Genomic DNA, 12,434 nt, shown 5'->3' with positions numbered 1-12,434 from the left:
GTACATTAATACTGGCACTACTATAGTGCAATGTATGCTAACAAAGTAACACTGCTGATACTATTATAGACAATCCTGTAATGCACACAACACACCTGAGATCAATATCACACACTACAGTGTTTGTTTAAATTGATCAGCAGTACAGGCATCAAGCTAATTGGCTTACCAACTGCAGAAGGCAAGCATTTCTGGATCCCTGATGGTCCTGAAAGAAGTTGAGCAAGAGGTAAAAGCAACAACATCACAATCAACAGTAACACAGAGGTTAATACATTTGCCCCTTTATAGCTGCAGTAAACAATTGTTGAAACAAGAATGTGGCTGACAACTCCAAGCTAAGCTTATGCCTGTAGCAATCTTCAATCCTCCACTGATCAAATGAATACGTGTCACACAGATTTAACTTTTTCCTTTAAATTCTTCAACTATACAGAAGTAGTCAACTGTTCAGATGACAAGGCCTATCTAGAAACTTCTCTCTGGATGAAATGCTGGCACCCACATCCAGCACTTGTGGTATGGCAGTCTCCTGGACCTGACTGTATTCCATAGATCTGCTGGGAACAGCTCATTGGGGGTCAGTGGTGGCTCCCTAGGAGGGCCTCCATCTGTAACCAAGAGGTCACAACCTACTGCAGTTGTGCATCTTCTTTAAGCAGTAATCATACCAGTTGCCCTGTGGTATACCTGTTCGTAGGTTTGGCTGCATCCGCCCACACCATTCACATTGGCAAAATGTTCCCATAGTCTGAGCCTATGGCCCATATCTTCCCTTTCCCTTTGCAGGAGGAAGGCACCATGTTGCCAAGAAGCCTCAGTTATTACATTATTTTTGGCATCTGTGAAGAGTCTTAGACGTGGATTGACACACTTCAATGCCATGACTGCAGATGGCCTAAAGGAAAATAAACATATAATGCACATAAGTATCACATACCTACAAAATATTGTTTACATATACAGAAGAAAAGGGAGCTATCAGTAAATTAGAGATGTGAAATACTAACAACAGGCAGGATGCAAAACAAGGAGAGTAACAAGAGCAACATATCCTTGTTAGTGCCGTAATAGAAACTCAACTTAGCTGCAACGCCCACAAAAGAACAGTCAAATGTCCCTTTTGGTTAACAAAATATCTTTGAAATTCTGCAAGTGCTGTCAAAGGACCTGTCCCTGAAATATTTCTACATATTTCTCACACAGCAGACCTTTCCGTTTATTTTAATGTCTTGCCAGTCATGTCTGCCTCTGAAATGGCTAGACAAAAATGGCCATGACATCAGTACACTTCTAAGTAATGCATACATATAGTGTAAATGCCTGTGCTTCACATTATTGTTAAATACATTCCATCATATGCAGTATGTAGGTGACAAAATGGCACCATACCATGTGAGAATCAGTACTACTCTGGAGAGATATAATGAAGAATATGCTTGTTCTCAATGTTCCAAATGAGTGATTTCTGTTTGGGAGGAGTTAATCACAACAGTACTGCAGCTGCCTTACTTTCACTGGGTGGGTCAGCTTACATCTAGAAAGTGTGTCTGGAGAGACAATAGGCCTTTCTTGTCAACATAACACAGACACTACTAATCATGCCATGATGTATATGGATAGATTAAAATCCATTTCACTATAATCTGTTTGGTATATGATGAGGTTACATCTGCCTGGCCTCCAGCCTACTGTCTGACCATACCCTGGTGGGATTACTGCATGTCCAAAACTATTATATAGCTGATGACATCAACAGTGTCTGTTGAGGACAAGATAACAGTCTCCCACGCGTTGGTTTAAAGTGCTCTCTGTAATGTCAAGTAACAGCTCACACATACACACACACACACACACACACACACACACACACACACACACACACACACACACACACACGTGACCGCACACACACACACACACACACACACACACACACACACACACACACACACACGCACGCACACACACACACACACACACACACACACACACACACACACACACACACACACACACACACACACACACCAAGTTGACTGCAGTGAGAATAAAACATCTACCTAAGTGCACAGACTACAGAGCACAGTACTTACAAGTGCCATGACACAAGTCTGATTTGTACAAGAGTGCAGGTAGATGACAGCAAGCCACATGAGGAACAATGGCTTGAGAGGCCTGCATAGGCACATAGCTTCATAGCTTTATATGAGGCTACTAGCCTAATAGGACTGGGCTTATCTGTGCAACAACACAAGTGCCCTTATTGAGCATAATTGGATGTTTGCATTTAGCAGAGCTAGGTTATGAGCACCACCAACTGGCCCTGTACATGAGGGAGCACACAACATTATATAGTACACTTTGTAGTTTGGTTGATATATTTGTGGAAAAAGAAAGGAGACCCCAGGCTGTAGTATTGTTGGGGGAGGGGGCAACACATGCATGTATTGTAAATATATGATGTATAGTTACAATGGACCCTTAGATTGCAATGTTTCCACGTGTAGTTTTATGTCATACTAAGGAAATGGACAATAACAAACCAATAATAAAGCATTATATATACTTTTCCATAGCATAGCAAGCAGCAGATTTGTGGGATAGTTAACTAAGTGTATGCGAATGCGAGATACACCTCTTTGCACATCCATAAGCAGTGCACAAACACAAGGTGCATTGCTAATGTCTGACAGTTAGTAGGATGTTGTGTGGTGGTCATTCTGCTGCTGGCTGCTTAGCGTGCGCTGCACACCTCCATGCACCTTTGAGCAAACACAGTAAGCACTGGCAAAATTGGTATTACTTTCCTCCATTCTCATGATATCGTGCAAACATGGAGCATAAAAAGTGAAGGCAAGGTTGCACACCCTGTACTCAAGCCCTAAACATACACATGCTGCCACAGGAATGGATACATGACAAGTACAGTAAAACCTGCCATTCATTCCTCCATTTCCCATGGGTTTGCTAAGAGTAACATCATGCAATCACAAAAAAATAAAAAAAAATACTTAAAGTGGACAGAGACACATTTTAAAACAAAATTCAGAGAATCAGACAACATTTGGGAATTGTGTACTGCCTACATGCACTTTCACTTTTCACAGACCTACATGTACATCTCTCTAAGTGTAACCTGCCCCCCCCAATGTCATCATTCACTGTTGACATCCATTGAAAACAAGCACTGTGGAAGTGCCTACATGAAGTGAACACTCCTACATGGTTACCACTTTTTGTGATTCAACAATTCTAGTGAGTTTTGACCTCATTTGCATCTTCACCATGCTGACAGCCCTAAATCTACATAGTTGGAAACTGTGTAGGCAGGGAAACTACAGGACAGCCCAATGTTGTAAACACAAGGGAGGGTATTACTTTGCTATATATCTGCACAGAGGAATACAATTTTTGATAAAACTAGACTGTATTTCATTGGCTACATACTGCATATGCTTACATGACAATATGATTAGTCTGTTTCATGGGGTTTGCACTTTGTCCTGTCTACATTAGTTACGAGTATATTCTTCATTTGGGGTTGGGCTGTGAAGCTGCATTTATGTCATGACACTTAAAATGGAATTGTGGCTGTTGTTAATCTAATTTTCTAGCATCCAACATGTCTAATAATGTCATAATGTATGTGGTGTTACATATTACAGTCAGTTCTGAACAAATCTAGGGACTTTTACTTCCTCTTGTTTCCTTGTAGATTCCTTTCCATGGCTGTATTCAAAAAAATCTCTGAATACATGGGCAACACAAATATGGACTCTACATGGTTGCTTTATAGCTTGTTGAATTGCTCAACCATGTTGATTTGCTTCATTAGCATACAATTTGGATACTTATTCTGTAATTAGCATGCAATAGAAGTTTCCATGTTTGTGCACAAGTGCAAGCTGTTACACAGAATTTACTGAATCTAAATATATTTGCAATCGTGTATGTATCACTCTGTGATGCGCTCATGGTAAAAAATGACCATGTAGGCTTTATTAAATTCCAACCTAAAAGTAATGCTTAACGGTTCTTTTAATGAGATGTTGAATAACATTACTTGGTTATTTCTTTAAAAGAGATTCATAACTACAGTATCTTCTGGTTTAATTTCTCAAAATCATTTGTGTTTCTAATACCATGACTGGAGTGTACCCCTTTCCAAAGTCAGAATATAATTAAAGTGCATGAAATTAGTATTGTTTCAGTCTTTGATGTTAGCCAAAAGTGCTCTTTGCAGGACTTGCAATGTACCCAGAATTGACTCCTCTTGCAATTCATATAGAGTTACATGTATTGAAAGCATATCTAAATATGACTGTAGATTATTTTTTATGAGGCCCATTGCTCCTACTACTATTGGAACTGTCTAGTTGTTCTTCTTTCACATTCTTTCATATTCCTCTCATTTCTGCCTGCAAATCCTGATATTTTATGACTTTGTGTCTCTCTGTATGTGAGATACTGTAATCTCTAAGTGTAACAGTTTCAATGATCAATGCTACTTTTGCCTTTTTTCATAGACTACTATATCTGTTTTTCTGGCATCTATTTTTTGAACTGTTGGTAATGGGTGATCCCATGTGAAGTGCACTTCATCATTCTCTGCAATGTTTTTGGTTCATGTTTGTAATGGTTCTCAGCTATTTTTATACTGTAGTGTTTGCGCAATCATCAGTGGAATAGTACTGCCACGTTATTGTACTTTTCAGTGTACATGCCCTTTGCCATGAATGTAACACATGCAGCAACAAGGTGTGCAACTGTTTCCAATGATTTTTTACAAAACTTATATTTGTAATTTTTTCCCACGTGTTCGGTGGACTTTATAAATGAAAATTATGTGGTCCACAATCCTGGGCTGCCATTATTAACCTTTAATCTTTTGGTTTCAACTCACCTCTCCCTAACCATTCCTGTGTCAAATTCTGATTAAATGAGGTTGTTCCGGAATAGCTCTACACTTGCCACTATGTTTATGGCTTTTCCAAATTTCTTTCCTTCTCATCTGAGCCTTCTCCATATATTCTTTCTTTGTGTTTCTGTGTGATTTTTATCTCATTCTAGTTTGACATCATTCTTGCTTGAAACTGAAATGCTTCTGCTAAACTAAGTAAAGAGGTCATTTTAAACTTCCTCTCCTCATGTTTTAAAACTTTTATTATGTTTGGATCTGATGAGGTCAGCATATATACATGCAGTTCTACAACTACAGATCAATCAATTTTGAGGAGGCGCTTACCTCCTTCAGAGCATAGAATATACAATTTTGGTATGCAATTATTTGTTTTATTTATGACCCAATAAGTGTGAAGCATTTTCTTGTTTTTCTATCCAGCTGATCCATTACCTTTTGGAATCACTCACTCCAAAACTGTAAGTTAAAACAGGAAGAGCAATTTGGTTGATATCTTGGTTTATATCAAAATGTCAAGGCTGCTATCAATATTAGTTTTAGTCTTCTGACATATTCCTTACTTTTAGTCTCATTTGTGCAAGTTTTATTGTCGATACTTCATTAATTCCCAAATATTTATACACTCCCTCCCTTTCCAAGTTTCTTTTATATCACAATCACATGCCAAATTGATATTTTCTTGGTTCTGCAGTTTTCCTGCTTTAAATGTTGGTTTTGCACATTTATCAAGACCATATATCATTCTTATATCATCTGAGAAACGTTTAATCATTTGCAGTTATACTTTCAACTCTTCATTGTTTTAAGTTATCTGCAAAAGTAGATGAAAGGTCTTTAGGTAAGGTTGTTTTCTGAGAGCCAAATTGTAACCAAGACCTAATCTGTTAAGTAAACAGCTTAATGGGTTAAGGGCAGACAAAACCACATGGGTGGCAAAGAATGACCCTGGAAAATCCCCTTTGTATTTTTATCCCTGGGATAATAATTTACCCTTAGTCATGTCTTAATTGCAAAGTAGTTTGACACTGTTTCTTGGTCAGTTCCTGGATGGCAGACCAGATGTTTGCGGAAGTGTTATTGAAGAAAAGTATAATCTGAGCTTTGTTGTAAGACTGAAAATGTGTTTCAGATGATTCGTTTCCTTGCCAAATCATTGATGAGAAAACATCTAAGGGAAACTGTGTATCTTTTTGCTCAGAAATGAGGAAGTGTTAATTTTTAACATGCCAGAGAATAGAAGCATCAGTGGGATGTTGCTTTGGTGCATAGGCTATCAGATAATTGCATAATTGCAGTTCCTTACTTGTGAGCTAGATTATACTTTAGAAGAGTTTGCATTAATGTAAAACCCAATATAACAACTTCTTGGATCATTGCTTTTGGCCCATTTTCTGAATGTTTCTCTTTATTTTACTTTCTGTGCTCTAGTATTCTTTTTTTAATCCACCATTGTCTAAGTGCATAGCAAACACAGAGTACTATAAATTACTTTTCTATGATCATTTAAATTCTGTTGTTAGAGAATATTTTGATTTTAGCTTAGTAGTATTGTAAATTGGAAGTACTTAAATGAGATATTTGTCTATTTTTTGAAAATGCCCAGTAAAGCATATCATATGAGTGCATTTTTTAAATTTCTATCTTGTGGTCCTTTGCCTGCTGACCATCATCTACCATGATTTATTGGACAGTTCATTCCTCATGGGATGAGAGCTGTTTCCAGCCCTTTTGTTTCATGCAGGTCAAGAGCCAATCACAGAACCATCATCTCGGCAGCCATTATAGCATTTTAAGTTATACAGCTTAATTCCACCCATTGGTGATGACAGCAGCCATCCACATCAGCATGGAGAGGCTGCCTATGCCCCTGCTATGTAGACATGCCAGCTCCCTGACACACCTCCATAAAGGTTATTATACTGGTTTGGTTGGCCCCATCCACTTCCTTCTCCCCCAATCTACTTCCCTTGATTGGTAGGTCACCACATGAGGAGGAGCCACCTCAAACCCTTCAACTGAACCCACATCTCTTTCCCATCCCTCCCAGGCTCTTCCGGCTTTCCAAGCCAGTAATTGATCTTGGGTCATCTGAGTCACAGTCAGGGTTTTGTGTCATTGTGCTGCATATCAATACATTTTGAAGAAATAAAACTAGAAGACAAAAAAACTGAAGGATGTGACAGAGCAAACATACTAGGCAGCTTATAAATCACATTTTTGTAATCAAAAATGAAACATCCGTCACTTTCATTTTTAGATAGGTGAATACAGAATCTGTTACTCTAACTTCATTTCTGATTTTTTTTTTTCAGGCCTGTTGTTCTGATGAGAGAAATGACCTAACATATGCAGAACTGTCATTTGACAAACGGCGAAAAAAGAAAAGTCACATTGAGATGCAGTGTAATGTGAAGACGGAGGATTATACTGAGTATTCATCACTTGCCATTTAGAGAAAATGGGGATCCTTTAGATGTTTTAAAAAAATCCACTGTTTGAACTCTTCAAAATGAAAGAAACAAAAAAGATGCAAACTTCACTGTCTCAGTTTCAAAAATATGTTTTAGTAACATAATTTGTAAAAGTATTCATCTTCTTACTAACAGCTTGGTATAAAAAATATTTTTTTCACTTTGCACATTTTGACTGTCGCTCTTATAGTAGGAGCTTTATAAGATGTCAGTATGCCTTGTTTTATTTCAAACTAAGTTATACAATACTTTGAATTTCCTTTTCCACATTGTGCCGTAAATAATAAGTTGGCCCACTTTGTGTGATATAAATATCTCATTTGTCAGTAACAAATATAAATCATTAGGAGGTAGAGCTCAATATGAATTGATGAAAGTTGATATTTTAAGAGGAGTGGCGGTACCACAGCACTATAAGGTGTATAATACCTAGAATCAATATGATGTTGTTCTGCACACTGTAAAATGACCACTATAGATAACGTCATAACAGACTGACATATTTTTAAATTGCACATATCACTTTCACAATATTATGTCTACAGTTAGTAGATATAAGTCAGGTATGTACTTGTTGAAAACATGAAGATAGAATCTACTGATCAAAAATCAATTAGACCAAAGTAAAGAAAGCCAATAAGTCAGTGCAACAAAAATAATCATTCCCCATTTTTGAGTCTGTTACAAGATATAGACAGATAAATAGATAAGTAGGTAGATAGACAAGACAGCCATCCATATATCGTTTGCTTTCTTTGACAGTATTAAAGGAGCACATCATTTCATTACAATGCACATTTCACAAGTATTCTTAGTTTAGAATAACAACAGTATTCGATCAACAAGCATATGTCATTTATTATGATCATACAACATTTATAGCATCTTGATTCATATACATTAAACAATAACTATGCTCCAGAAAAGCTGACAGTTTCATTACAAAGATTACATTTCTAATGTTTTTTTTTGTGCTGAGGCTGATTAAAATTATCAACTGAATGAATAATGCTAATAAAAGTGATATGAGTGAACGTTACAGCTAATTTTCTCATGGCTAGATAAATTAAACCCCATTCAATTAAAGCTGACAAGTCTTTGACATATCTTTGTGATGATGATTTTGCCACCACTTAGGAGGTTTTGCACCCATACCCTAAGTCTGATGTAAATAACTCTCTGGCCACTGAGCTTTTAGATTAGATATATACTTTGTTGAGGAATTTTCCATCTGTGACTGAATGAGCTTGTTTGTTGATGGCCATAAAGAAGTAAACAGCTACAGCAGAATTTCAGTTAAAAAACAAACCCATACATAGTCACAAACATTCTCTCTCTCTCCACCCACACTAATTGGCCAGTGCAGGTTGGGCAATTAGTATGATGGAAAGAATCTCTTATTCAGAGACTTGGCAAACCCACACAGATAAACACCTCATTATCAACTCATTCACATGTCTCTGAATCGAGTATTGTACTGTACTATTAGTCCTGACTATGCTAGTGCTGTGCCTTGCATCCTATCTATTGCAGTAGCATAGGAACTCCCCTACGTGCACAAGCACACACATTCAGGCACCCATGTACAAAGGCATAAACACACACACAGAGTTGGCATACTGTCCCTAACTGCAGTAGTGTGGCCACCCAGGCAAACATACACTGAAACACACATACACACACATTCAGCCACAGCTGTGTCTCTACAATGCACGCACATTATACACTGTAAACACACATCCACAAATACATACATAAACACATGCACAAAGCAATGTCTTTCTTATACTTAGCCTGTACCATAACTACTTTCATAGGAGTGGTCAAAATGCAATGACTTTTCCTCCTATAGAAAAAAAAAAAACTTCTCAAAGCAATTCATAATCACTGTGCTGAGTCACTTAAGAGCAACAGTCATGTCTGGGGAACAGCACATGACTAATTATCATTAGCCAGTCCCCCAAACTGCTACATTAACATGCAGTTTTCCAATGAGACTGCTATCTGTACTATGGCTTACACTGTGGGAAAAGCACAGAAGGATACCCATCTCTGAATCACGAAGGCTTTCTGCTATTTGGAAATCTTCTGCATTAAAGCTTATGCATCAATGAAAGCCTTTCTGAATTCAGGCACTAAGGTTTAATTAACAACTATATGGTAGTGCAAACATGCCCAATTCTCTTCTGGTTTTCTTCTGAGGAAACCAGAACTAAGCAATGTTGTGCACTAAAGCTAAAGGTTATTATTTTCTTTCCCAGTCCTGATCAGGTGCATATCTAACAAAGAATATAATACACAGTGGAACTCCGGTTCACTAATGATTGGCAGTAGATTTTTATGTGCTGGCTTGCTGGGCCTAATGCCCAAACTCAATGAAAGAACGCCCATTTACGCATATCGCCACACAGAAGACGCTCTAACTGAAAATCGAACGGGCAACGTCTAACTGTGAGGTGACAACGCTACCGCAGCACCACTATGATAATCTGCAAAATTACTAAACCATGCTTTAAAGATGTATGATATTTTACACAAAATGTGAATATATTCTTGCGGTACCATTTCATTTAAGTCCTCCTCAGTTCCTTTGCTGTAAGTCTCACATTCAAAACTAATGAGTCCCTTTAAAATTTAGTATGTCTGTGTCAAGGATAGTTGTAGATGCTAGTCCTTCTCTCCTCCTCTCTCTTTGTCGCACCCATGAGAGCCCACTTTCGGACAGCTTTTGAAAATTTACATTAATTTTATACTGTAAATTATTCTTTTCATTAATTGATGCCATTAACAAAGTCAACATACTGTTAACTGTCTGTAGTTCAGTTATAACTGCTAACAAAGCTTTTGTAATCCCACCGAATGAAAGTCATGACTTACTGCTAAATAGATGTTTCATCTCCGAAGCCTGTGCTACCAAAAGTATTCATAAACAAATTAGGATTCACAACTGCTGCTCTTAAGTATTTTAACTTTTGCAGTTATCCCTTAATAAAGAAACATAATGTCATCAGTATTTGTTGGCAATACAATTGTCTATCTATTAGTACTGAAGTAGTTGTCTCACTGTACATGAAATGATTGGGGCAAGCTGTGTAACAAAAACAGTATGTATAAACTGAGACGTTGGATGGGAGAAGAGGCTTTGCACATTCCTCACTAAGCTATTCCTTGGATTCAGAAGCATTGCATCTGTGATTGTGGCCATGTCTCCCCTGTTTGCTGTTCCTCTGTGAAGAGCCTTGATGCTAATTAACAATGAATATGACCAACCAAGTATGCATGTTAAGCAGCTCATTACATATCCCGACTGTGGCTGCAACGGGGACTGCAGAAGGAGCACATTAGAGTATGTTGTGGCTGCAAGGAAATACAAGTAGCAGTACTGCTCAGGCATCAAGCATGAGCCTTGAAGGCGTTTAGGTCCTACTTATGCACACTGTTGCAGCAAGTAAAAGAAGAGATGTGACAGCCCTATGGGGTCATGAGATTTGTGTGCCAGTCTGTTTTTGAACAATAATATATCCAAAGATAATATAATTTGTGGAGGGTAGTAACAGATGTAAGATGATGCTAGTAGGTTAGATTAAGGTCAGCCACACAAACTAACATATAACATAGAAAAGACTGCAAAGGGAGATGGTGACTCAATCAGTGTTTGAAGAACAATGAATAAGGGGCTTTACACATGTAGATGGAAGTGTCATCTAACTGAAGATAAAAAAATGTAAAACAACACATAATGGGAGGGGCACGATAATTAGCAATATATTGTCCACATGCAGGTATATCATCAGCAGATTCTGACCACATTGCCTGTACTATAATGGAGAGGTGCAAATAGCCAAGGAAAGGAGAGTAGTACTGCTGGAATTGAATTCATCCTTAAGTTATGGTGACTACATTCACGAGATGGACTCCATTTTTACAAACTCTCACCACTCAACACTGATCTATAGATTGTATTCTGTATAACATATATCACAGACAGAAGCAGGTTTAAAAGTAAAAAAGGCAACTGGGTCCACAAGTCCCAGTATAAAAAAGTGCCCAATCCTGGTAAGTTCACTGGTGCCAGTACTGGAAAAAATTACAGTGTAGGACCTCAAGACACAGAAAGATTCCTATCATGGGGTTAGACCAGGCTCAGGAGGATGATGCCTCTCCCCTATTATAGAAAGAAATAGTAGTCCACAAACACATAAAAGTTAGCAGGCCTAAAAAGAGCCATAAGGAATGAACTACTGAGGATAAGAAAGAAATTATGTATTGTTACTATTATGCAAGAAGCCCAGAATTTCTGGACACAAAATATTTAAAAAGATAAAGAGAGAAATTAGAGGAAAGAAAATTAGTTGCACAAGAAAAGCTGCCAGAAGCTTCAAATGCAAATTTGTGTTCATTAGTACAACAGATTAATGAAAAACATTATATAGACCAAGAAACCTAGGACCTTTGGGAAAAAGAAGCAACTGAGGAAGTGCAGAAATATAAACAAGAAAACCCAGAGATTTTTGAAAGGTATATAAAAAAAGAAACATTGACATGGGATAGAAGGACAAACCTGATATGGTGTAATATCTTTACAAAGGAAAAATCCAGACTAGTCAACAGAAAAAAAGCAGCTCCAAAGATATTTGAATTGAAATACAGGCAAAGGCAGCTAGATATGGAAAATTTCACAATACAAAAAAATAACATCACAAAAGGGGAAAGTAGAAAAGAGGATTTGTAATGGAGAAGTTAAAGCAATAGAAACTGAAGTTATGGATTACTTGCAAAGTGAAGGATTTAGTGTTGAAAATCCAATTCTGGTAATGTCACAGTGTGATAGAAGAGTTATTCCCCAAATTAAGGAAACACAGGTGGAATGGGAAGCATTTGATCAGTTGCCATATGAGGATATTCTGGAGCTTTCAGCAGGAAACCAGTATAAAAGTTCAATTGGAGTTGCACAGCAAGGGAAGGAACAGGAAACACTGGCAACTCTAATGCAGTCAATGTTGTGGAGTGATAGGCCAATGAGTTTCCAAATGAAAGAG

At 37.7% G+C, this 12,434-nt stretch overlaps 1 protein-coding gene across 1 annotated transcript in view; it reads left to right on the top strand.

The window, feature by feature from the left end:
- The window catches only part of LOC122814331, a 336,761-nt gene extending 326,991 nt beyond the window's left edge, over positions 1 to 9,770 (top strand). The window contains exon 4 of the mRNA XM_044086917.1: positions 7,237 to 9,770. Within this exon, the coding sequence (XP_043942852.1) occupies positions 7,237 to 7,377 (141 nt within the window). The 3' untranslated portion in view covers positions 7,378 to 9,770. The remainder of the gene's footprint in view (positions 1 to 7,236) is intronic.
- Positions 9,771 to 12,434: the final 2,664 nt, after the last annotated feature.

The sequence above is a fragment of the Protopterus annectens genome, chromosome 10.part0 (assembly GCF_019279795.1).
Source record: "Protopterus annectens isolate FY-2018-M chromosome 10.part0, PAN1.0, whole genome shotgun sequence".
In the NCBI taxonomy this organism is placed as follows: Eukaryota; Metazoa; Chordata; order Ceratodontiformes; family Protopteridae; genus Protopterus; species Protopterus annectens.
The sequence above is the reverse complement of the archived record's forward strand: the minus strand, read 5'-3'. Positions and strand labels throughout refer to the sequence as shown.